Source organism: Rosa chinensis, chromosome 1 (assembly GCF_002994745.2).
Source record: "Rosa chinensis cultivar Old Blush chromosome 1, RchiOBHm-V2, whole genome shotgun sequence".
Taxonomy (NCBI): domain Eukaryota; kingdom Viridiplantae; phylum Streptophyta; class Magnoliopsida; order Rosales; family Rosaceae; genus Rosa; species Rosa chinensis.
In genome coordinates, this window is record NC_037088.1 from 6567924 (window position 1) to 6594965 (window position 27042).

Consider the following 27042-nt stretch of genomic DNA (forward strand, 5'->3'; position numbering starts at 1 on the left):
TGATATTTAGAACATGGACTCTGCAACTACTACTGCCATTGGAGAACTTGTTTGAGGTAGGTACATCCAATCATTTATTCATTGAAACCCACCTGAAGACAAACATTTACTTGTCTTATTTGTTAATTATTGGATTAATTTTAGGATGAAAGTTGACACATTTACTCAGAAAATACTTGACTTGCAACTTAAAGACCTGGTAACTCTGGTGAGCTAAGCTTGAGTTAATTTTAATAGCTTGCTTTTGTCCTTAGTAATGGATGGGGTCATCAATTGTTTTCAACCCACATTTAGCACTAATATATTGAATCAAAGTTGTTAGACCTGGTCGACGATACATATTTTATCACAAGTTGAGTTAATACATAAGAACCACTTGACAAACATGGTAGCTTTTGAAAGTTGAAACATTTGCCTAGTTGCTTTCTCCATTTCTGTCTCTAGCATATTATCTGATCATCTTCTCTCTTTCTCCTTATTTCCTCAGAATCAGAAACCAAGTCTTCAGTTATGCCTTTATGGGTTCCGCTTGCATTTGTTTTTTTTTTTTTTTTTTTTTGTGGCTTTCAATGGTTTCTCAAAAGTAGCAACCTTTCATTCCATGTTAGCGTCTGCAAAAGAGTTTTCTTTGTTCAGCATTAGTAGGCTGAGTTTTCTAATCTTTGTTGGTTCAGCATTATATATGTACAGTAATATTTAGAACATGGACTCTGCAACCCAGCTGAAGACAAGCATTTACTTCTCTTATTTTTCATTTACTGGATTAATTTTAGGATCAAAGCTGACACATTTACCCAGAAAAGACTTGACTTGCAACTTAAAGACCTGGTAACTCTGGTGAGCTAAGCTTGAGTTAATTTTAATAGCTTGCTTTTGTCCTCAGTAATGGATGGGGTCATCAATTGTTTTCAACCCACATTTAGCACTAATATATTGAATCAAAGTCGTTAGACCTGGTCGACGATACATATTTAATCACAAGTTTAGTTAATACATGAGAACCACTTGACAACAGGGTAGCTTTTGAAAGTTAAAACATTTGCCTAGTTGCTTTCTCCATTTCTGTCTTTGACATATTATCCGATCCTTTTCTTTCTCCTCATTTCCTGAGAATCAGAAACCAAGTCTTCAGCTATGCCTTTTCGTCGAGCACTTGAATCTGCTTCTGTAAGCATCCTCCTTAACAAGTTGGCCACTCAAGATGTCATAGATTTCTTCCTCAAGTGGAAAATCGATGATTCCCTGCGAGAAAAGCTCAAGAGAAACCTGCTTGTCATTCATGCGGTTCTCAATCATGCTGAGGAGAAGCAAGTCCGGGACTCAAATGTCAAAGCTTGGCTCGAGGACGTCAGAGTTGCAGCTTATGATGCCGAGGACATATTGGGTGGCATCGCCAATGATGCTCTCGAATCACAAAACAGCAAACATGAGGTATGGAATTCTAAGATCAAAGAAGGGATAGACTTTAAGATGAAAGACATTGCTAATACTCTTAATCCCTTTAGGGAACGTGTAGAGTCGAAAATGATAAAGATTATAGATGTATTGGAAGAGATTGCAAAGCAGAAAGATGTTCTTCGTTTGAGAGAAGATTCTGGCGGTATAGAATCAGGTTTTGACGGATTGCCCACGACTCCAATGTTGGGTGATAAATCTCATGTTTATGGTAGAGAATCTGATAAGAAGGAGATAATTGCTTTGCTGAAATCGGGTAAAAATGATCGTGAGGTTTCTATAATTCCAATTGTAGGCATGGGAGGCATTGGGAAGACTACTCTTGCTCAGCTTGTGTATAATGATGCCAAAGTGAGTAGCTATTTTAATTTGAGAGCCTGGGCTTGTGTCTCTGATGTATTTGATGTGCAAAGGATAACAAAAACACTAGTTGATTCCGCCACAAAATCAAGTTGTAGCACAAACAATTTGGAGTTACTTCAAGAACAGCTGAAAATACGGTTGAAGAACAAGAAATTTCTTTTTGTTCTGGATGATGTCTGGAACGACAAGTATGAAAGCTGGGATAAGTTAAGAGTCCCCTTCACAGTTGGTGCACCAGGGAGTAAAATCATAATCACGACACGAAACAAAACAGTTGCATCACTTATGGGGACTGTTCCTACTTACTGTTTGGAGGGGCTTTCGGACAGTGATTGTTGGTTATTATTCGAACAAATTGTGTTTCAGAACAGGAATTTAGATGCCTATCCAAAGTTGAAAGTGATTGGCAAGAAAATAGCAGATAAGTGTAAAGGGTTGCCTTTAGCTGCAAAGGCACTAGGAGGTCTCCTGCGTGCTGAACCGGAACTAGATGAGAATTACTGGAATGATATCTTGAATAGCAAACTTTGGAAACTGGCAGACAGCACTATTCTTCCAGCTCTAAGATTAAGCTACCATCACCTCCCTGGGCATTTGAAGCGCTGCTTTGCTTATTGCTCGATGTTTCCTAAGGACTATGAATATGAGAGAGAGATGTTAATCTTGTTATGGATGGCAGAGGGTTTTGTGCCAGAGCCAGAAGGAAATCAACGGATCGAAGATGTAGCTGGAAGATATGTTTCAGATTTTTTATCAAGGTCCTTCTTCCAACACACCAGTGACAAGTCACGACTGGTAATGCATGACCTCATACATGATCTTGCACAATCTGTTTCTGGCAAAACATTTGTTAGGTTGGAGGAAAATTCAGAGAACCATAAAAAGTCTACAAAGGCTCGGCACTTGTCATATACCCGTGGATCTAAAGATGTATTTCAAAAATTTGAGGCATTCAGTGAGGTGGATTGTTTACGAACCTTTCTACCACTAGACCCGTTGCAAGGATTCAATGTGAGTGGCTTATCTGACAAGGTTCCTTGTGATATGATGCCAAAATTAAGACTCCTGCGGGTGCTATCCTTTAGTGGTTATCTCATAGAAAAGTTGCCAGATTCAATTGGCAACTTGAAGCATCTGCGATACCTCAATCTTTCTTATTGTCAAATAGAAGAGCTACCTGAGCCAACAAGCAGTCTATACAATCTGCAGACATTAATTTTATTCAGATGTCGATCGCTTACCATGCTGCCTGCAGACATAGGAAACCTAAGGAATTTACGGCATCTCAATATTCAGGGAACTAGGCTGAAAAGCATGCCTTTGGGAATGGGAAGATTGGTTAACCTTCAAATACTGTCAGATTTTATTGTGGGGAAAGCCATGGGAAAAGGGATTGCAGAATTGAAGGACTTGTCACATCTTCGAGGCTCAGTTTCTATTTTGTGTTTGCATGATGTCAGCAGTGTTAGGGATGCAATTGAGGCCAGATTAGAGGTTAAGAAGCACCTTGATGATTTAGTTTTGGAATGGAGCAGCAGTACTGATGGTTCGCGAAATGAAGAGATCGAGACGGAGGTACTTGATGCACTGCAGCCTCATGAAAACCTGAAGAAACTCACCATTAAGTATTATGGAGGTACAGAATTTCCATATTGGATGGGGAATCCTTTGTTCACTAACATGGCGTACTTGCATCTCTATGGTTGCATAAAATGCACATCTTTACCACCCCTTGGCCAGCTACCTTCTCTTAAAGATCTCATAATTGAAGCAATGCATGGAATACAGCGTGTAGGAATGGATTTTTTTGGGGATGATGATGGTTCCACAATTTTTTTCCCCTCTTTAGAGACTTTGAAATTTGAGGACATGAAAGAATGGGAGAAATGGTCATCTTCAGAAGATGAAAGGCTTAAAGGATTTCCCAGCCTTCGGGAGCTTTCCATATTTAGATGTCCCAAGTTAACAAAGTTTACACGTGGATTTGCTTCTCTAGAAAAGCTGCTCATCAAGAACTGCGGAGCAATAACTACCTTCTCACAGAATCCTGCACTTGGGAATTTGGAACCTGTAGAATTCCCTAGCCTGAATTTGGAACCTGTAGAATTCCCTAGCCTGCAACTGCTTGTTCTTGTTGGTTGCAGTGAGCTTGAAAACCTTCCTTTTTCCCTCCCTTTGTTGAAAATGCTTGACATAGAGGGTTGTAAAAAATTGGCTGCACTTCCGAGGATGGTGGAACTTAGTACATTGTACCTGATCGATTCAAATGCTGAATTACTTGGATCCAAGATGGAATTTAGCTCGCTGACCTCTTTGCACCTAACTGATATTCCAGATGTGAAGCATCTACCTGAAGGCTTTATCCAACAGTCTGCAAAACTTGAAAAATTGAGTCTTACAAGCTTTCCTGACCTTGAATATTTGGCAGATGACCGAGTTGGACTAGCACACCTTGTATCCCTTCAACGCTTGACAATATCCCATTGTCCTAAGTTTGTTGCTTTGCCTGATGAGCTCCCACCTGTACTTAAATATTTGGATTTGAAACATTGTCCTAGCCTGATGAAGCTGCCTGGTAAACTTCACAACCTTGAGTGTCTTGCAGAGCTGCAGATTGAATGGTGTTCAAAGATTGAAGCATTTCCAGATGTGGGGTTGCCTGACAAACTGAAGCGTCTTGTAATCCGCGAATGTGGTGCTCTGAAGACCCTTCCTCAGGAGCTTCTCTGCAATAACAATTTTCTCGAGTATTTAGAAGTTCATAAATGTCCTTCTCTTGTGTCAGTTCTTGAAGAAGGAAACTTGCCATCAACTCTAACACATATGAAATTTTACTATTGCAAAATTCTGGGATCACTGCCTGAGGGTTTGATGCACAAAGACAATATGACTCTAAAGTACTTGGAGATAGACAACTGTTCCTCTCTCATGTCCTTTCCAAATGGTGAGTTACCAACAAGCCTTGAGCGTCTTGAGATTAGTGATTGCTCTAATTTCCAGACATTGCCATTGAGCCTTCTCAACCTCACGAATCTTGAGACCTTGGAAGTAAAGAGCTGCCCCCTTCTTCAGGACTTTCCAGAGGGTGGATTGCCACCCAACATAAAGTTTGTCACAATTTCCGAATGTAAGAATCTCAAGTCTCTACCTAAATTCTTTCATAAACTCAAATGTCTTCAGAACTTGGAGATTTCTGGCTGTCCTAGTCTCCTGTCCTTGCCAAAGCAGGGTCTGCCCAGCAGCTTAAGACTACTTACAGTTACTGATTGTGAAAAGCTTAATCCCATTCATCAGTGGAGACTTCACAAACTACCCTCTCTAGATGTTTTCACCATTGGTGGATTTCCTGGCCTGAAGTCCTTTTCAAAAGATTATCCTCTTCCTCACACTTTAACCTCTTTAAGCATTCAAAGATTCCCAGATCTTGAATCCATATCGGAGGTGCTTGAGAATCTCACCTCACTTGAAAACCTGAGTATCAGGGAGTGTGATAAGCTCCAATCTTTGCCAGAGACGGGGCTACCAGCGACAATTTCTACCTTGACAATTCGGAATTGTTTGCTTCTAGAACCTCGATGTGAAAAGGACAAAGGAGAAGATTGGTCCAAGATCAAAAACATCCCCTTCGTGAGTTCACGCTAATGGCATGAAGATCATTAGAAACAGAGAAGTTGTGTTAGGTTAGCTTTCTCATTCTTTTAACAAAATAGGATTCATTTTAAAGCATCATTTGTACATCTTTTGTCCCTAACCATAGAACCTTTACCTTTCTATGCAGTTACTACATCTTTCATGATCAATCCAGAAGTACTTGCTAGATCCCGTTCTGTACCAGAATCTATAGCTGGAGTGTAAAGTATCTACAGGTTTATATTTGTTACAGCACCTAGTCCATTCACTGTTTATCACTATCGAACACTCCTAAATTCCTACTCTACCAAACATATGGCAACGTTGTCGGACATTGCAATCTCATGAAGACTCTGCTTCCAGTAGCAAGCATTGATCAATACCCTCAACTCATTGCAGGGGATGCACCTATTCAAATCTCAGAATTTGGAATTCAAGTGCTGCTTCCTAGCATGCTGAATTTCCTTTGCAAGCCGTCTACTTTTGAAATCAAACTTCTGCTTTCTCATGGAGACTCAAACACAGCTGTTGATTCATGTTGAATTTTATGATTGATTGTGAAGTATATTTTTTGTTGAGCCAGAAATGATTGCTCAAGTTTTTTTTTTTGTTTTTTTGATAGCTCGAGTATGATATTGGACATACATTTTGGGGGCCAATTTTTTAGCAAAGATAAGTATGAAAAACTGAGATCGCTGATATATGTCTGATTACCTGTACTCTGATTGTAGCTGTGGAATAGTGCAGCGCAGATAGTACATGATCACAAACTTCCTTCTACATTTGGTATGAAAAGTTATGTCTGTCTAGGGAAGAAGTTTACATTCTTTTTTGTGACTGCACATCTTGAATTAGTTGTCTTTATTTTCAGTTTTTTCACATCAAAGACGTGTCTGGACTCTGGACCATACTCCTTGACGATTACTGAAGGAAATTTGTAGAACCAAAAAATAGGTCAAATTTCCACTTTGTTAAAATTAGGATTTCTAGTATTACCTACTCCACTAGAAAAAATAAAATAAAACAAAATACAAACACACACAAGATGCCAAGTCTACATTATCTGAAAGGAATAAAATACTAGACGTTAATATGGTTGACATTGCTCCATTTGGCTTGAAGGTGGCAGACAATGATCTCCCTCATTCTGTGTATCTTAGCAAAACAAGTCGTGTAACTGCAAAGAATATCCACAATTTCTACAACATAATCTGATCTGTTCCATTTTCTTCTGCAAAGAATATCCACAATTTTCTACAACATAATCTGATCTGTTCCATTTTCTTGCTTTCTTTTTTAGATTCTGCACAACACTCTGCTTTTTATGTTCTATTCTCTCATATTGACGCACTTGAATCTTGGGTTCTGTTTCCACTAGTTGAAGGATCAATACCATAGTCTTGTCTTCATCATTGTTTTTGTCCTCTAGCTTCTGAGGTGAGCTAAGGGTTATTTCTGCTTATGGATAATTCATGAACTGTATTTAACTTTGGTGAAGCATTCATAATTTCGAGCAAGACCTGTTTGATTCATGAAGTTGTTATCATTTGCATAAATTTTATAGCTTTATTGTAGTGCTAGAGCGTGATGGCCAATAATTGAGAATTGGGTATTGCAGATGAGCTGTTTCTTGTGGTGCTTGGCTCCTAATAGTTCTTGTTTCATATAAAGAAAGAAAATATGGATGATGGTGAGTTGGAGACTTTAGACCATGATGTATTTCCAAAACCCAATTCCTTTGGTAATTTCCAAACTTCAACTTCTGTAGATACATTTCGGACATGCCTTCACACTCACACATGCAACCAACCTGGCCCTGATGCTGCACATACACACACTTGCTATCACACACACACCCAAGTTCTTCCGTCGGAGGAAAATGATGGTGCTAAGAGTAAAGAGCATTCAGTATTGAAACCAAGAAGAAGGAGACCTTCAGGAAATAGAGAAGCAGTTAGGAAGTACAGAGAAAAAAAGAAGGCACACACAGCTTATTTAGAACAGGAAGTCAAGAAATTGCAAGTGTTGAACCAGCAACTTGTTAGGAAACTACAGGGGAAGGCAAGTCTTGAAGCAGAGTTTTTAAGGCTTAGAAACCTTTTGCTGGACTTTAGAGGAAAAGTTGATAGTGAGTTGGGTGCTTTTCCATTCCAAAAACAGAGTTATAAAACTGGTGCTGTTTTCAAGGAAGGAGATTGTGAACTGCAATCTACTGTTGGGGAAACTGGCCTTCGTTGTCAAACTGATTTACCATGCCACTGTCCACCTGGTGTTGGATTATCGTTGCAGGCCAGAACTGATGCGAATGGGGAAACAATGGTGTCATTTGGAGGAAATTGTCAGCCCCCGGTAATTGATTGCCGAGAAAATCCAAATGGGATGGCAAGTGCTGAAGTAGAAAATCCGCACATAGCAGAAACCTTGGCATCATCAACAACCCAAGATAAGTAGCTTACTGTGACAATTATTGTAAGTTTCTTGTATACACCAGTACATATTTTTATACTAGCTTTTAGTCTACATAGATTGTAGCAGAGGGGGGTTATTTTTTGTACGGTGTTTAAAAGGTGTGATTACAACTGTGATGCATCCTAACTTATTTCTGTTTGTAATTTTGGCATCTTTCAATAACTTGAGTGACTCTAGCATGCATATAAGAGTTTCTTAGTTTCCTTGTAAATTCTTGTATAGTTTTGTTTTTATGATTTTCATTTGGCAAGAGAACTCCTTTTCGTTATATGGCACCAGAGTCAGATAGTAAAATCTCCTTTTAGTCAATAACTTTAAGAGCACAAATCACATATGACATGAGATCATATTATGATCACCTTTGATGTTAGATAATAATTTGCTGAAATGATACAGTGTCAAACAAAGGATTCTTTTTAAAAATTCTTCAATTCATGGAGTGTCGCAAATGAATGAGTGATTTGGAATTAGTTGATTGATAGTTGCTGCAGAAAAGAACAGATTATTGCTCTGTAGATAGTTAGGGCTGCATCTAATTTTCCACAAAGTGATGTAATGATGCAAAATGTATGTCTGATGAAGCTTGATGTCTTCTTATTTATGTTCATTGATTGATTTATGCGGGCACGCACACACACACACACACACACACAGAAAAGAACAGATTATTGCTCTGTTGATAGTTAGGGCTGCATCTAATTTTCCAGAAAGTGATGTAATGATGCAAAATGTATGTCTGATGAAGCTTGATGTCTTCTTATTTATGTTCATTGATTGATTTCTGCGCGCGCACCCACACACACACACACAAAGTGACTTTGTGACTTGGTCTGTCTAGACTCAGAGTGACATCTAAATTACTCTGAAGGACCGGTGATACTTTAATAACAGGGGAAATTTGAATCCTTTAGAAGCAGTGCAAATGTGAAATTTATTTGATTTGCATTGCCAAGTATGTATCAACCGTATGAAGAGAACACTTCTCATTGGAGATCATGTGTTTGAGGTTGTTAACTATTAGTGGTCCGAACCCTTGAGGTCTTGGTTAGGCCTTCCTACTTCCCAAGACTGCAATGTCCTCTTGATAGTAGAACTTCATTTGACTAGAACTTGCTGAAGCAAAAGAGCCATGGAGAGGGCATCCTCAATACCGTGTCATAAGGACTTATCCTGTTTTCCATCTTTGAAATGTAGGACTGTAAGGCCTTGTGTTGGCAAACATGTCAGAATTTTTTTCTTGCACTCATGTCATTGTTTTAGCTTGGCCAATCAATGGTGTCAACAGTGATAAAAAATAGTAGGGAAAACCTTTATAACGGGCACTGCAAGTATGAAATTGATTTGAATTACATATCCCATACAGTTGGTGTTATTTGTACATATTTGCCTTTATAAAGAACTACCATCTCATGGAATCCCTGTTAAGCAAGTATTTTTAATTTCCCCATGCTACTGGAAGATAAACCTGAACTTTGGATATGAAAGTTTAACAATCTCAGAATTATAGATGGTTCTATGGATCCACTTCCATGTTCATTGCATCGTGGACCCCTGTTTCATTATATTGGGACTTAGCTGAGGGAAAGTGAGAACAAACATTGGTCTGTCACCTATTTTCATTGAAGTTTGATAATTAGATGAGATGCTGGTTTTATTTTTCCTGTCAACATTTAGGACTGTTTGCATTTAAGGAACCTCTTGCCCCACTGTTGCTGTATGTTTTAAGTGAACTCTTGAATCGAATCTACATTCGTTTGTCACATCTATAAATGTGTGTATGAAACAAGTATGTACTATAGAATTTCTGACGACGGAAATCGTATCCATTTGTTTCTGCACATCCTAAAGGTACTCCGGTCATGTTGAAAGTTTAGGCAAAGCTGCCACTCAAGCACCCTGAAAAACATAGCTAGAAATATAACCAAGCATTAAAGAGAGAGTACATAGGCAATTTTAGAATGTCCCTCATGACATTGATTGAAGGGAATGACAAAAAATAAAAAAATGAATGGAGTGGCTGAATTTTGAAACTCCTCCTAGGCTGATTTTTTTAAAAGGATAACAGAGCTGTAGAGTCTACAGACTAATCTAGATGTTGCTTCAGTTAATGTGGCAAGAACAAACAGAACTGAAATGAAATTACAAAATTCTTCCTTTTATTGTCCTCAAGTCTTTTAATGATATTGCATAAGACATGATGTTTAAATATCATATTATAATAAGTATGAAGAAGATGTCTCAAAATAATAGCATATATATATATATATATATATATATATATGCATCAATTGGTAAGAGTACTTTACTTACTTTACAGTTATGGACATGTGGTGACACAGTGGAACGATATTATTCACGTGAATTTATAAGACAATGATATTATCTTTCCCCTTATGTCGTCACCGGAAAATAAATTTGATGACACTTTGTTTTATCCTACTACATAACAGCTACTTGATGAAGCAATGTACATAAATTGCACAAACTGGCTAGTCCTAATAGATAATGGAAGCAACTTAGTAACGGCATAAAGCCATCCAATTTAGCCAATGCACGGCGTAGTAGTGTTCTGGTCGCGCCACCAGCGTCGGCATCACAGTCAGATCGTTGCGGTGTAAACATAAACCATTTGAACTATGCCATGGGCCTAGATGATTTCCTTTGGAGTTTTGATCTTTCTCTATGTGGGCCTAGGCCCTAGAATGACAGAGAAACGAAAAATTCATATTACTGGGATCAAGTTTGACTGTTTGAGAACACTTTACTCGATCGATCTAGTTCTTTATTTCCTTGCTACGTTTTGTCCCTGAATGACGTACGTTCTTGTTGTGCAATTGCATTCATAATTTGGCAACAATATATAGTGTAGTTGTACATATGGACATGTACCACCGAGTAGGCACATATGGACATCAACCACCGCCTTTGCTTGCAACAAAGACACTTATACATGGAATGGAAGCTGTAGATGATTTTGCGCGACAGTGCATGAAGTTGCTACTTATATACGTAAGGTATGGACATGTATCACCACCACCAATCGATTTTCAAAATTACTAGGATCAGAGCTCAATGCTTACATAATAATAATAAGGAAAAATTTTAAGAACAGTGCATGAAGTATCGGTCATCCTAACATTTCATGAATCAAGTTTTGTTAAAATCAAAACGGTACATGAATTTCAAATCTCAACCTAATTTTGGCGAATGCCGTTACATGCTCCAAACCATGTTCCTCCCTTTCCAAACCCTCCAAATTTGATGTAGGACGAGAATGAGCCTGATTTAGCCGGAAAACTAGAAAAATAAAGAAGCAGCGTGAAATCAAGAAGAGTGATTGGAAAATAGGTAAGTCACGCATAATGAGGTTACTAGCCGTTGCAATATCTAAGAAAATTTGGTTTTGGACTTTTTGGGTTTCTCGTGCGAAAAGTCAAGTTCGGGATTGTAAATCAGATTGGAGTAAAATTTGGCCAGAATGTCCGTTTGCAACGCATGATACCTTCCAGGAATTGGAACGACGAGATCTTCAAGACTCACTTTAGTGAGCCCTATCAGATTTAGGCCAAAATATATCATTTTAATTATCCGATTCGGCATTTAATATTTTTAGGCTAGTTTTATATTCTTTTTAATTAGAATTCTTTTTATTTTAGGTTTTTTTTTAGTTTCGTTTTAAATTTGGATTCTTTAGGATTTCTTGTTAGATTTGGATGCCTATATAAGCACCATCATGTTTTGTACTAGGATCAGTTTAACATATCAAATTTAATAAAATAAGAGATTTTTCTCAAATTCTCTGGTGGACTCCAGATTTATCTTTTTAGGGTTTATTGCTTGTAAACTCAGGTTACTTCCAACTACGTCAGGTGGTATCAAAGAAGGTCTTTCCAGTCTCTCTTATTTACCTCGATTATCCATGGGTGACGAACGTACTGCCCCAGTTACAAGAGCGAATTTGGATGCCCTTATCGCTTAGATGATTGCTCAAATGACCGTTGCCGTGAACGCTCAAATGGAAGAATTTTGTGGGTTGTTGGAAGAAAGAAACAACAACAACTGTAACAAAGGTGGGGAAGCACAACATGATAGAGCTCCACGTGGTGGTGGAGGTGATATTAATTATGATTCTGTGGATCTCATAACCAAGGCTGATATTCCTTACTTTTCTGGTCACATGAACGTGGAGGATTTTCTGGATTGACAGGTTGAAGTAGATAGATTCTTTGCGATCATGGAGGTTCCAAAACACAAGCAAGCTAAGATGGTTTTTCGGAAGCTGAAAAAAGATGCTGCTTATTGGTGGGATCAGTTACAGAGTTCTCGTCAGAGGCAAGGAAAAGAGCATGTTCGGACATGGCGGAAGATGAAAGGTCTTCATAGTGAAAAAATTTTGCCTAGAGATTTTTCAATCAAGAATTACCCTCCTACGGTTTTTGAGAAGAAGTTAAAGTCCAAAAGGTTTTCTTTGCCAGTTGAGATTAATAGTTTATCTGAAAAATAGAAGAATTTCTAATGGAAGAAGCTCCACAAGAAATCATCCATGATACCCAAGAAGGGGTTAAAGATGAAATTGTTCATGTAGACATGGTTATTAATAATGAAGAAGTCTTGGAGCCTGAAATTAATCATTCAGAACAAGATGTCATTCAAGAATGCAACATTGAGAGCCGAGAAGAATCTACTGAGGTTGCTTATGAAAGCCAAAATGCATATGACAGACTCATCTATGGTGTTGGGTTCATGATTGTGCCATCAGAATATGCAGAAGATCCAGCCAATAATCCACAGATTCAAATGTCTAATTTTTTTTTAGGTCTCTTGTCTGCCTATTCTTGTTTTTTATTCAAGCGGAACTCAAGGGCGAGTTCTTTCATAGTGAAGGAGAATGATGTAGGACGAGAATGGGCCTGGTTTAGCAGGAAAACTAGAAAAATAAAGAAGCGGTATGAAATCAAGAAGAGTGATTGGAAAATAGGTAATTCACGCATAATGAGGTTACTAGCCGCTGCAATATCCAAGAAAATTTGGTTTTGGACTTTTCGGGTTTCTCGTGCGAAAAGTCAGATTCTGGATTGTGAATCAGATTGGAGTAAAATTTGGCCAGAATGTCCGTTTGGGTATCATGTCATTTCCATTGTGAATCATATTGGAGTAAAATTTGGCCAAAATGTCCGTTTGAGATGCACGATACCTTTCCAGAATGGGAATAACGAGATCTTCAAGACTCACTTTAGTGAGCCCTATCAGATTTAGGCCAAAATATATCGTTTTAATTATCCGATTCGGCATTTAATATTTTTAGGCTAGTTGCATATTCTTTTTAATTAGGATTCTTTTTATTTTAGGTTTTTTTAGTTTCCTTTTAAATTTGGATTCTTTAGGATTTCTTGTTAGATTTGGATGCTTATATAAGCACCATCATGTTTTGTATTAGGATCAGTTTATCATATCAAATTTAATAAAATGAGAGATTTTTCTCAAATTCTCTGGTGGACTCCAGATTTATCTTTTTAGGGTTTATTGCTTGTAAACCCAGGTTACTTCCGACTACGTCAAAATTCCTTTTCATCTCCATGGTCTCCCTCGTCTTCCTCTCCCTCCTCACCCTTACTCTCTTCCTCTCCCTCTCCACCACCGCCCGCCACAACCATCATTCCACCACTGCCACTGTTTCTCAGATCCAACTCGCCTGTAAAGCCACCAACTTCCCCGACACGTGTCAATCCTCCCTCACCTAGCTCTCTAACCTTCCCCGAACCCGACCCCAATCGAGACCATTGAACTGGCCATTCGGGTCTCCTCCGATGACCATCAGACCTACGTCGCCGGCTCTGTCGTCATACATCCACAACAACCCCTCATACATCAGCCCCTTGTCGTCTTTGATGAAGTCGTCGTAGGTCAAAAACACCTCAACCAAAATGGCATTGATCTGCTTGTCGCTGAACTTGGCCTATGGCCACCACAAGCACGACAATTTCCTCCATGTTAAGCCCTCCGACATGGTTGACATCAAATTGGTAGAAAATCCTCTTGACCTTCTCTGATCTGCTCCCTCTCATCGCCATTATACCCCGTAATTAATTTTCTTCAATTCTCGGTAGGGTTTGAAAGGGAAGAAGAGGAAATTGGTACAGGCTGTGATGTGATTGGTATAAATGGAGAAGGAGTGAGGGACCAAAAAATAAAAAGGGAAATCTAATTCATCTTTTGGGGGGGGTTTAAATTTGTTGAATACGAAAATTATAGGGCAGTTTGGTTTGGTGGGTGTGGATTCGGAAGTGGAGGAGATGTGGTGGTCGCGGCATGGAGGAAGAGTTGGATCTGTGGGAGGGAGGGAGAGAGAGAGAGAGAGGAAACTGTAAAAATATTATAATTACATAAACTTAATGAAGTCCATAACGGCATGTATCCAAATTTGGTAGAAATTTGAACCTGATGTACTGTTTTGATTTTTTTTTTTTATTTTAACAAAACTTGATTCACAACAGGTTAGAATGGCTAATACTTCATGTTCTTTTCTTGAAATTTTCTCTAATAATAATACATGAAACTTGATATTTGTGTATAAAAGGCATTGACATGTATCACCACCAATCGACTTTTAAAATGATAGGAAACAGATTTTATAAACTTCATGAAAACTATATACGTCTTGACTATATAGGAGCATGATCCCTGCACTATCTTTGCATTGTTATTTGATACTTGTGTATACAACGTTTGTACATGTATCACCACTAATCCGCTTTCAAAATTGTCATGTTTACATAAATCTTCATGATGTAATGAGATAATGCGGGAAGCGTGAACACGATAGTAAGAGGCTCCGTCAAGCGTCGAAAGCCATATGAGATGAGCTAGAATCCACTATCAATTACGGGCACAGCAGTAAGAAACATAGAGAAACTTCTCTAATATTTGGTTTTTTATTGATAACTTGAATGAAAATTACAATCTAAGAGGTGCCTTATATAGGGCACATAGCATAAACCTAATACAACTAGAAAACATAAAGAACAATTTATTGTAGGCTAAAACTAGGAAACTTAATTAAACATGATTAAATAAAAATCAAAAATAAAATCCTAGATACAAAAGAATATTACGCTTGAAATCCCAATCAAGATATTGCTCGAGAATCCCGATATATCCAAAATAGCAATTTATGATTAATTCCATCATTAAGAAACCTATTTGAATACCAATTTTCAATATTCAAATTATTCTTCTTAATGTGAAGACGCTTCTTTCTTTTCGAGATTTTTTGTTGAAATTGGTTAAAATCTCGTCCTACATCATGAGAGAGAGAGAGAGAGAGAGAGGTTTTGCCTCTCTTAGTGACGTACGTTTTCTTTTGCAATTGAATTCACAAATTGGCAACAATATACAGTTCTGTCTACATACATAAGGACAAGGTGCGCCGAGTAGGAACATATGGGCACGTACCTGTTTGGCTCCAAAACCAATCTGGTTGCAAACTATCTCTTTTGAGTGCGCGAGCGTGCCAGCACCGTAAGGTGCAGTCGTCGGGGTGTCCCTTGACCTGACTTCTTGATCAAATGATGTGGACGAGGAAAGCACCAACCTCGTCACAAGGTTCTTTTCTATGCCTTTCGGAAAAAGACTTTTTGTCTTACGGATAAGGGTTTTGGTTGTGATCTCTTGCGTTCACCGAATCGATACTTAGTGTTGTAGACTAAGCAGAGCAATCACTGGGAAGTTGGGAGAAAGCACAGGGTTTGCTAAAGCGTGAATTTAGCTTCGCTGGGTTGTGAGGGCGTTACCCTTGCTTCTCTTGTTTGCAACTAGGTTGCAGGTAGGTTTGCTCCGGAGAGGCTTTAATAATCTGTGCGATTAATTGATTGAAGAGTTGTGTCTTTTTCGTCCTTGAAACCTAATACTTATACTCTAGGGTTTCGACTGTTCCTTGCCATAGAAGGATTATTGATTGAAGTTTCCTATTCAATCTCCACTACTTGATTCCAATATGGGCTAGTTTTCCTTATGGATCTCTGAATGGGTGAAGCTGTAACCCAAATCCAAGTAGGCTTATTTTTTGGACCGCAGGTATCGGCCGGTTATGCTTAATCCCCGAAGGGATCTTGCCAAAAATACTCTTGGGTTTAAACATTGCCCCCCAGGCCCAGAAATCAGGCCCGCGAACATGTAACTGATTGAAGAGGACTTAAACAACACACCTTATGATCAAAACGAGACCATTAATGAAGGTTGCGTCCATTCGCTTGTAAAACGTCTTTTCGTCGCATCGTTTCCCTCACAAAATCTCTTATTTAAACCCGCAGTCACTTCAGACCTATCACATAAGAAATCTTCAGTCCCTTAAACCCAGAAACCCTCTTGTTCCATCCGTCTTCCCCACAGAAAACCCAGAAATGGCTCCCCCAAAGAAGATGATCATCGATCAGGAGGAAGAACTCAACGAGAAGGCCGCCCATACTTGGGGAACCAACATCGGTGCCCGCTGTTTCATCTACACCAATGTTCAGAGACCTTTGCTTCTCAGACTTCCAAACCACCATGCCAGACTTGGGCCGGTGCCTCGAGATTCCATTCCGGACGACTCTCTCGCCCTCTACAGCCTACCCATCCGTAGACCCATTCCGGTCCTCCAAAGCACCCCGGGAGATTTCAGTAGCTGGGGCACACATCTACACAGAGCCAAAATAGGGCACTGGCCCTCCACTATTAGCGCCGCGAAGCTTTCGTGGAATCGCGAGCTTGTTGGACGTGGCAGGTATTGCCCACACTATTGATTTATGTTTTCGCCTTCCGCACGCTGGCAATCGTTCACCACTGGCAGCCTTTCTTTGTTTCTGGAACACTGCCACCAATACCTTTAACTTTCGTTTCGGCCAAATGAGTATCACATTGCTAGATATTCTTACTATTACTAGATTGCCCATTGATGGCGAGCCCTACGTGCATGGTCAATTTGATTCCATCACCTTTACTTCAACAATGGCTCAAACCGGCCGCGCCTCCTATAACGACTCCTATCCACGGTGGTTGACCCATTATCGCAAAGAACACAACGCGACTGGCGGAATTGCTTTTCTAGAGTATTGGCTTTGCAAGTTCATCTTCTGTACCTTCGCCAACAAGCCTACTGGTCCTTGGACTTCCCTGGCAACGGCCCTTTACAACGGCCGCAGCGTAGGGCTTGGACAACCAGTGCTAGGCGCTCTTTACTGTACCCTATACCAGCCCACTATGCACCCTTTCGAGACTGGCATTTTTGGCCCTTTTTGGATCCTTGATTTTTGGATTCAAACCTATTTCCCGCAGTTCCGCTTGGACGATATCCCACCGCTTCCACCGGCTAATGAGCTTCTTTGTCAATGGCTCAATTGCGAGGCAAGGTACACATCCCCAACCTATTCCGAGTGTTTCTCATATCTGTACCTTCTGCACGAAATGCCCTACTGCGACTTGGTGCTTAGCAGAAGATTTCCACCTCTGCTTGAACATGGGTTCCTTCCCGGGGACCCTAACTACAGCAATCGCGTGCGCTTGGCTTTTCGCTGCGCGATATCCTGCTCAGATATCAGGCTCACCAGTGAAGAGCTCAGTTACCAGCTTTATGCCCCCAACCACTTCGCTCGCCAGCTTGGTCTGATCCAGTTAGTACCATTCCCCTTCTATGATGCTTGGAAGTACAACACTTCCTAGCGCAGAATTGGACCCTCAATCGGGCCTCCGCCAGCCCAAAGCATGCTCGCGCTGGTTGACCTTCCTGATTGGGCCAATTAACTCGACCTCGTCGATAAGACCGCTGAGGAATATGAGCAATGGTGGTCAGAAGTCTCTGTTAATTGCTGGAGGCAAAGGGATGACGAGCTTTTTGCGACCATCTTTTAGGATTTGAGGTACCCCTATGACGCTGACACTGAATTGCTCGCTCACCTCCCTGAGGAACAATCACGATCTCCGCTATCCGAGCTCGCTTCGCTACCCGCGCTAGCCCCACGTCCTGTCCAGGCTGGAATCGTGATTCGCAAACCTACTCAAGAGGTAATTACTTTAGAATACTCTTCTTTTTTCTCCTCTATTTCACTCTCGTATTCCCCTAACTCAAATTTTATTGCAGCAGATAAATATACCACCTTCCGGCAGTCAAGCAGTAGATGCCACTCCGGCCACCGGTCAGGCCGGGAAGCAAAAAGCAATAGCTGCAAAGCCTGAAGCCGAAGATTCCTCGAATGATGAGGATCCGCAAACGGTAAGGAGCCCCTCTTAGAACTTGATGCCTCGACATTTTCTTTCGAAGTCTAAATTGACTCCTTCTCTTACCAAACTGTTGTTGCTTTGGCTCGAAAACGCAGTCGCGTTGACCCCCGGACTGATCCGTAGGAAGAAGACGAACCACTCTCTGATCGTCTGGTAATACATACTCATAGCGAGCATCGAAACCTTTCATTTTACCATTATGCCTGAAATTATAACGCTCCTCACTTGCAGGTTCATCACAGGTCCTCAAGGCAAGTTGGGGAAGGATCATCTGCTGCTGCTGGAGGAGAAGCCTCTTCGCAAGCCCAAGTACCGCCTGATTCAACTAACTCTTCACCTCCTGCCAATGCCGCGAGTGACCAGCAGTTGGCCCTGGTGCCAGTGGAGATTTTAGATGATAGCTCACCTGAGGCTGAGGAAAGAATGCCATCGCTAGACACACCTTGCGAGCAGCCAGTTGCAAATCCTGTCTTGGAACAAGTAGCACCTGGTTCGGCTACCGATACTGTTGAGGCTGCCCAAGAACTAGTAGCCACAACGACTAGCTGCGAGCTTCCCGCGGAAGAGGTACATGTCCCTATAGCGATCTTTCTCCTCCTACTTCCCACCTTAATCCTCCTCTACATTCTAACACCTCTTTTCAGAGTCAAAATGTCACTCACAATGAGGGAGCAGTCATCGCTGCTGAGGAGATAGCTGTCGAGAACCCCTCTGAGCCAGGTGATGAAAATGTGGTTGATTAGGAACTTGCCCCTCATGGCCCCCATGCCCCCCAAGTACTTGAAGCAGGGGAAGAGATGAACTCGGAACCTGAGCCGGAGGCAGTCCATGTCGCAGATCCTCTTGAGGCCCCTGTTCCTCAATAAGCTGCACCGTCCAGATTAGAATGGTTAGCCCGCGTACTTGAAGTGACTCCACCTGGGGTTGTGGATGATGCTAGAGAAGGTCTTCGTCGCCTCCTGGGTCCTGACATACTGACACCTGGCGCGCATGAGAGAGCTTTGGAATATCTTCGAGTTCTCTTTCGCGAGCACGCCATTACTGAGGCCCAGTTCTGCGACATAGACAAGCTGTTGGAGAAACTCCCCGGACGACTCAACAAGAAAACTACCATGTCTGCACGGGTCCGCCATGTCCAGACTATCAAGCCCTTACCCACCAACTGGAAACTCGCTGCCAATTTCTTGGTGACTTGGCCTCTCAGGTGAGAGACATAGAGATAGCGGAAAGACACATTCAGTCCCAGATTCAGGATCTCCAAGCCCAGCTGACAATTCTGAGGGCCAAACTGGCCCACGCGACGGCCCAATTAGAGCAACCCCTGGCCGCTTCTGAAACGCTATCCCAAACCTTAGCCCAAGCTCGTAAAGCGGTTCATCAGGCAGAACGAGAAGCTGCTGACGCCAGCTTTCGCTTAGATGAACATTTCCTCCTCCTAACTTATGCAGGCCGAGGTCTTTAGGCCTCTTAGCATTAGGCCTAGTATTTTGTATGCGGGGTACCACATTCTGGGGAGTCCTTCTCCTTAAGTTCCCTTGCGCGGAGAAAACTGAAGAAGGGTGGGAGGACACTCAAGGCCGAACGCTCTTCTTCGGTGCCCTACCTCAGGGGTTTAACGAACAGGCTTCTACTTTTCCCCTGAGGGAGTTTAGGCAACTGGGCTGCGCTCTCCTCATGATGACCACCTTCATCCCAGAGGATAACCGCCTGGAAGGGTTGCGATGGATTATTTCCTTCCCTATCCTTGCAGTACAAATGATAGCAGCTGCAGCTCAGATCTGAGGAGGGTGAAGAGAGCAAGAGGAAGAGTGACCATCTCGCTGCCCCTCTAGAAACTCTTAGGAGATCTGAAGTCTAATGTTTCAGCCACTTTTGGCTTTGTCATCTTGCAAATGTGACCTTCGCGGATGTACTTGTATTGCTTTTGGCCGCAAAGCCACTTTATGAACACAAGCTTATTTCTTTCGCTACTTTTTATAATATAGTAAGGCCTCTGGTATAGGCCATGTTAAACGTGCTCAAACTCTTAACACTTATTGTCAAAAGAATTGCAAAATTTCTCAAATAAATCTCTCAAATTTAAATGCAAAATTGTTGAAAAAATTAAGGAAAAATTAAATCAGAGGGAGAAAACAAGGCCGCGAATACAAGGCCTGAAAGCATAGACTGTTGCCCCCTAGTCTTACTAGGTGAAGCGAATACAAGAAAATGGGGTCACTGAAGAGGCCTAAGTGTAGGGGAGGACGCGAACAAAGTAAGACTATGTTTGCCCCCCTGTCACAGGAACAGGTGGATCTGGGGGATCTTCAAATTCTCAGACACTTGGATAATATTTTTTCAAGAACCTGTCATTGATTAGGTTGCGATGGAGTTTGCTGTCCAAGTCCTTAAGGTGAAAGGCTCCGCGAATGAGAATTCGGTGAATCACAAAATGTCCTTCCCAGCGAGGAGTCCATCTGTCGCGGCCGGTCAACTTTTCACAAAACGGCAATACCTTCTTCCAAACCAACTCACCTTCTTTGTAACTGCGGCCTCAGGTTCGCTTATCATAGGCACGAACAATGCGTTGCTTTTCCATCACTAAGCAATCCAAAGCCTCTAAGCGCTTATCGCTAAGATCCTCATGCTCCTGCCACATAGCTTGGACATAGTCCTCACCGATCAAATGATGTTGATCCTACACGCGGAAGGACTGAACATTGAGCTCCAATGGTAGAACTGCGTCATGACCAAACATTAAAGCATAGGGCATGGTGGCAGTAGGGTTCCGCTTGGAAGTGCGATAGGCCTGTAGTGTCTCATACAGTGCTTCGTGCCACTGGCAAGGGTTCGCGACAAGCATCTTCTTCAATAAGGTGATGATAATCTTGTTACTGGCCTCCGTTTGACCGTTGAATTGAGAGTAATATGGTGTGCTATGGATAAATTGGATGCCCAATTCATCGATGAGCTTCTCTACGGTACCTCCCATGAAGGTTGCCCCCCTGTCGAACACCAACACCTCAGGGATGCCAAACCTGCAAACAATATTGTGAAAGATAAACTGGCGAATGGTGGCGTCGGAGGCCTTCTTCAAAGGTTCAGCCTCTACCCACTTCGTGAAGAAGTCAGTAGCTACGATGATGAACTTGTGCTGGAGAGAAGAATGAGGATGAATCATTCCAATCAAGTCCAACGCCCAGCCACGCGCAGGACAAGGTTTAATAATACGCTGCATGGGGATATTAGGAACGTGCTGGACTGGTCCATGTGCCTGGCAATTTTGGCATCCTTTCAAGAATGCGATACAGTCCTTCAAAATACTAGGCCAAAAATACCCATGCCTTTGGATTAGCCAACGCATCTTTGGACCCGCTTGATGGGCACCACACACGCCGGCATGTGCCTCTCGCATTAATCGCTTTGCTTCGTGGCCATACACACATCGGAAGTCTATACCGTCCTCACCACGTCGTCGCAGTTCGTCACCTTGGAGGAAGTAATTTAGTGCAAGAAAACAGATCTTCCTGTCTACAGTGGGATCTGGCTGCTTGATGTAAGCAATCAAAGGTATACGCCAATCCACGTCAATAGGATCTAAGACAGCCACCGTTGCGTCATCAGATGGGTCAGGTCGCGCAAGCCAGGAAGGCAGCGTGCGTCGCTCAACCTTGAGAATTTGCTCGCGAACCCCATATTTCAAGGTAATGCCTGTAGCCAGCTAAGCTAGTTCATTGGCAGTAAAGTTGCACTCGCGAGGAATATGTTCTAAGTCCACGTCATCAAATTGGACCAAAAGCGCCAGAGCACATTTCATATATGGGGCGAGCAAGTAACTGACGCTCCTGAACTTCTCATGAAACTGATTAATTACAAGCAAAGAGTCACCGCATACTTGGATGTCTCTGACACCTAGCTCCAGTAACACTTCTAGGCCAATGATGAGGGCCTCATATTCTACCTGGTTATTAGTACACCAGAACTTCAACTGGAAAGAGTATGAAAAATGATCGCCAGCTGGGTTTTCCAGAACAACCCCTGCCCCTGCTAGCGTATCCGTGCACGAACCATCGAAATATAGTACCCAGGGTTGTAGCGAGACAGTGGCTTGATATAGCGAGGCATACTCCGGTAAGCACGCCAAGTCTAGGCAATCTAAAGTTTCAGTGGCGACCTCTAAATCTCTCACCGGGGGGACGTCCAGCATAGGGTGGTGTGCCAGAAAATCTGCAATGGCCTGCCCTTTTACTACCTTTTGGGAAACGTATTGCAGTGGAAATTCTGACAAGGCAAGTACCCACTTGCCAATACGACCTCTAAGAATAGGGCGCAATAGCATATACTTGACTAGATCGGTTTGAGCAATACTGCAAGTAGTAAAGGATAACATGTAATGCCACAACTTGCACGCTAAGAAGTATAATGTAGGACACAGCTTTTCCATTGGAGTGTACCTTGTTTTGCAATCTGTGAGTGTCCTACTGAGGTAAAAAATGGCATGCTCTACGCCCTCTTCATTGTCTTGAGCGAGTAGGCTGCCAATGGAAGCCTCAGCTGCTGAAATATAGAACTTTAATAGAAATCCAGCTCTGGGAGGAACGAGCACTAGCAGGCTCGCCAGATGAGCCTTGATTGCGTCGAAAGCCTCTTGATGTTTAGGTTCCCACACAAACTCATTTTGTCCCTGCAACCAATAGTCGCTGCAAATCTTTCTTAGTTCGCGGGGGAGATGCGTTGATAACTGTGTTTGCCTTATCCTCAGGGACCTCGATGCCACTTTGATGGACAATAAATCCCAGGAAATTGCCTACCTGAACCCCAAAGACGCACTTAGCGGGGTTCATCTTGAGCTTGTGTAGCCGCATGCGCTTGAAGACCTTTCTGAGATCTGTGATATGATCCCCTCGCTTCCTAGATTTCACGACCACGTCATCAATGTAGACCTCTAAGATCTTCCCCAGTATGTCATGGAAGATCAGGTTCATGGCCCTCTGATATGTGGCCCCAGCGTTCTTCAGTCCAAAAGGCATGACCACATATTCAAAAATGCCCGTGAATCCCGGGAAACGGAATGCGGTCTTGTGTCTGTCCTCCTCTGCAACCGGAATCTGGTGGTACCCTGCAATTCCGTCAATGAAGGACAACAACTCGTGTCTTACTTCTGCGTCCACCAACATATTCGCCACTGGCATGGGGTAGACGTCTTTGGGCGTAACCATATTAAGGTCTCTATAATCCACGCAAACCCTCATCTTGCCATTCTTTTTGCGAACAGGCACTATATTGGACAGCCACTGATTGTACTTGGCCACCCTAATAATGCCTGACTTGTGCATTTTTTCAACTTCCTCTTTGACCAGAACTTGGGTCTCAGAGTTTATTCTTCGCGGCTCTTGCTTCATAGGCCTCTTGTCGAAGAGGGTTGGCAGCTGATGGCATACCGAGTCTGGTGATTAGCCTGGCATATCTTCGTATCTTTCCGCGAAGCAATCCTTGTATTCTAGCAATAATTCGATGAGCCTCTGTTTCTCATCAGACTCTAAGTGAGTGCTGATAGCCACTTCCATAGGCTCGTCAGTTGTTCCTAGATTGACATTTTCAGTAGGTTCCCTGACCTTTAGAGGTGTATCGCCTAAAGCTGCTAGAGCAAGCCGAATCTTTTCTTCTTCCTCTTCTTGGTAAATGAACTCTTCATTAACCATCTCTAAGGTCGCAACTCAATTATAGGCCTCTTTTTCCACTAAGTACGAGGATAACCTTTCGTACAAAGAATGTAAGGCTTTTATCCCTTCCTCTAGAAGGTCGTAATCCATTAATTACTGAAGGTATTGGGCACAGCGTGGCCGGGCCTTCCGAGGTCCTCCTTTGTGAGCGTGAGCCCTCACTGTGCCAATTTCGAGGCAGTCACCCCTGTTGGGCGGCCTTTATTGTCAATGCCACTGACCTGTAATGGAATGATTGACTCCAAATAGTACCTGACATCTACATAATTCGCGAAAATAGGGAATGGACGAGGATCAGCCTTGATCACCTCAGCCTTGTCAGTAACCCTGTTCCACATAATCAATTCTTGGTGGAGAGTAGACGGAACACAATAGCTCCAGTGAATCCAGTCTCGTCCTAGAATGGCTCTATAGGCTGCGTAGCAGTCCGTCACAAAGAAAGCATAAACCCTCTCTGCAGGGCCGACTCTAATACGTAGGAACAGTAGGCCCAATGTCTTCATTACAATCCCTGCGAAATTCTTAAGCGTGAGGGACGTAGACTGGATTTTCTCTTTCTTGATTCCAAGCAGCTTCTTGGTTTTGTAGTAATGACATTAACTGTAGCTCCGGTATCGACCATTATCTTGCTAACCTTGGTGCCGCCAATTTCCGCCGTGATATACAAAGGCCGCATGTGCTAAACCATAGCGGGTGTTGGTCTTGCAAAGCTCATGAAGAACTCTTTGCTGCTGGCCTCTTCAGTTTCAAGGACGACGGCCTCTCCTACAGGTGTTGTTGCCGCTGAGGTAATCTACAAAAGGTGATCATTCCCTTTCTCAGTTTCTGTACACTCTTGCGCGGCGACTGATAAAGCATATCTCGTGAGGAGTACATAAACCATGTTGCAGGAGGTGTCAACCACTCCTATGTCATCCAAGTCGTCTTCAAGGTTAAGCTTGGGTTCATCGACTGATATGTCAGTATTGAACTGCCTAGCAACTAGAGCTACCAACGATTCGTCCACGAGGGGCGGCTCTTATTCTTGCCCGTGTTTTGTTATCGCAGCGCCTTGTCTTGGTGGGTCCGACTCTGGTTTATCTTCTGGGACCTGCTTAGAGGGCGCGACCACTAGGCTTTGAACTTTCTTAGGTTTCCATTGCAAGCTATCTGAAGGCTTGTCTTTGCCCCCCCAGTCTCTCAAAGGCTGAGGATTTGGTCTCAGGTTCCTTGCGAAACAACCTGCGCCTGATAGGTGGTCGCCTAGTGGGTGAGCTTTCCTTCCTAGCTGGTGGTGGTATTCTTTCTTTAGTGATCCTGCAGAAAACACTGGGCCTAGAAGCCCCTGGCTCTGAAGTTACTTGCTTCTGAAAGCTGCGGGGAGCCACCAAAGGCTTAGCCACTAGTGCCTCCATGTCCCTCTGATATCGTTCTGGGGATTTGACCAGTTGCGAAGGCTTGATCAGTCCCTGATCCAGAGCCTCTAGTGTTCACTTGGCCTCTCCAAACCTGCGCTGCATCTTCCTCTTTTTGGAAGGGCTGATCTCTACTGCCTTCCCCTTCTACCTAGTGTACCACTTGCCTTCCTTGATGGAAGAGGTTGAAGAAGGCAGAATTTAATCATAAACTCTCGCAAGTGTATGAATCGTTGTCAAGTAAGGGAAGTATTTGAACCTTGATTATCTTACCTCAGGGATTAGGCGTTAGACCTAACCGAGGTAATTGGCGGTAGAGTAACTTAAAAACATACAATGAAAAATAAAAATAAAATAAAGTAAAATAATATTCACAAGGCACCAAGCCTCGATAATGCTCGGCTTAGCTCACACTAAGCCTAATCAAAGCCACTAACTTGTAGCCCAAATGAGTTATGCACAATGGAAGGTAGAATTTTGTTTGGGAGTTTTAAATTGGGAATTAATTAAATTAAATGCAAACTAAAATAAAAGCAAACAACTAATTATCAAGCAAGAAATTAAATTTGGATTTCAAATTAATGGGAACATGGGAGTGTCGGGTGATTCACACTAACTATCTTGCAAATATCGATACCAATTTCACAAATGCATGCATTTCCTATATGTGTTGAGTCCTGTATCTAGTACCAGTTAAGGCTACTAAACCAATTATCCTTTCGATGTTTTGACTATGCCGGTTAAGGCAACAATCAACTCTCTAATTTGGGCATTACGCCGGTTAAGGCCGCAATATCCAAAATTAGAGGCCTATAGAGCAAGATAATAGAGACCCAAGCAAGCTTAGCTACAATTAAGCTAGCTAATGGTTACCACACTTAAATCCTAGATGCCACAAGATTAATAAGTTGTCAATTTATCAATCTATTTATCACAATTGCCCACAACATAATTTCAAATGATGACAAAGCCTAGAAACATGCTTCTAAGGACCAATAAATTCTGATTTAAAGCATACACAATGGAAATTGCATTTATTCCATTTAAAGCATCAATATTTACATAAGATGAGTTAGGGCTTCACAACCCTAACTCCCAAAATTAAACTACTCACAACCCATTAGCAAATACATCATCAAATACATAAGAAATTAATAAAAATGATAGAGGAGAGAGGAACACAAGCTAGGCTCACAATTTGCTATAGGTAAACATAAACCTAACTTGATATTAAGCCCCTACTCTTTACCAAAAATAAAATCTCTTTGTGTTGATGAGCAATTGATTGTGTGGGTAGTAAAATTCCTTGAGAAAAATGGTAGAGGATGATAAATTGGGAAGGGAGAGAAGATGGAAATGGAGTGGAGTGTTTCGGCTGTAGAGAAGAAGGAAGAGAGAAAATGAAAAATGGATCTGGTGGAATCTATCTGTGCGGCTGCTGTAGCTCTCTCCTCTCTAGTGAAACTGGTGGCAGTGGTTTATATATGTCATCAAGGAATGGGTGGCTGGATATCTTCATGAGAAAAAGAAAGGCTAGGATGAGGTCAAGAGATTGGAGCTCCTCCAAGAAATGGGCACGTGTCCCCCACAGTTGCTGCTATGCATATTTGGAAATGAAAGGAGCTGGAAGCCATCATAATTAAACCACCATGCCATCACATGCAACACATACTGAAGCCTAAAAGAATTTTTAAGCCCATTTAATTAAGCAAAGCATGCAGCACATGATTGGCCTTAACCAATTTATTGGTTAATTAAGACTAATGGTTAATAAA

The 27042-nt window shown here is 41.9% G+C and overlaps 3 protein-coding genes across 5 annotated transcripts; 2 read left to right on the plus strand and 1 right to left on the minus strand.

Moving 5' to 3' along the window:
- Positions 1 to 889: 889 nt before the first annotated feature.
- On the plus strand, positions 890 to 6276 carry LOC112180892 (putative disease resistance RPP13-like protein 1). 2 transcript variants are annotated; one of them, XM_024319480.2, is made up of 3 exons: positions 1289 to 1431; positions 1506 to 5498; positions 5597 to 6275. In XM_024319480.2, the coding sequence occupies exons 1-2, from the start codon at positions 1295 to 1297 to the stop codon at positions 5458 to 5460; spliced, it is 4092 nt and encodes a 1363-aa protein (XP_024175248.1). In that variant the 5' UTR covers positions 1289 to 1294; the 3' UTR covers positions 5461 to 5498; positions 5597 to 6275. The 2 variants fall into 2 exon arrangements, with proteins under 2 accessions (XP_024175241.1, XP_024175248.1); XM_024319473.2 differs by having other exon boundaries at positions 890 to 5498; positions 5597 to 6276.
- A 264-nt stretch (positions 6277 to 6540) lies between these two features.
- Positions 6541 to 9332, plus strand: LOC112182373 (basic leucine zipper 19). Of its 2 annotated transcripts, XM_024320860.2 has the most exons (3): positions 6541 to 6885; positions 7067 to 7138; positions 7217 to 9332. In XM_024320860.2, the coding sequence occupies exons 2-3, from the start codon at positions 7129 to 7131 to the stop codon at positions 7897 to 7899; spliced, it is 693 nt and encodes a 230-aa protein (XP_024176628.1). In that variant the 5' UTR covers positions 6541 to 6885; positions 7067 to 7128; the 3' UTR covers positions 7900 to 9332. The 2 variants fall into 2 exon arrangements, with proteins under 2 accessions (XP_024176628.1, XP_024176626.1); XM_024320858.2 differs by having other exon boundaries at positions 6543 to 6885; positions 7067 to 9332.
- An 11516-nt stretch (positions 9333 to 20848) lies between these two features.
- Positions 20849 to 23402, minus strand: LOC112199236. The gene is made up of 5 exons (XM_024340283.1): positions 23269 to 23402; positions 22962 to 23061; positions 22653 to 22834; positions 22039 to 22517; positions 20849 to 21861 (listed from the first exon to the last, which is right to left on the minus strand). The coding sequence occupies exons 1-5, from the start codon at positions 23400 to 23402 to the stop codon at positions 20849 to 20851; spliced, it is 1908 nt and encodes a 635-aa protein (XP_024196051.1).
- Between the last annotated feature and the right edge of the window lie 3640 nt (positions 23403 to 27042).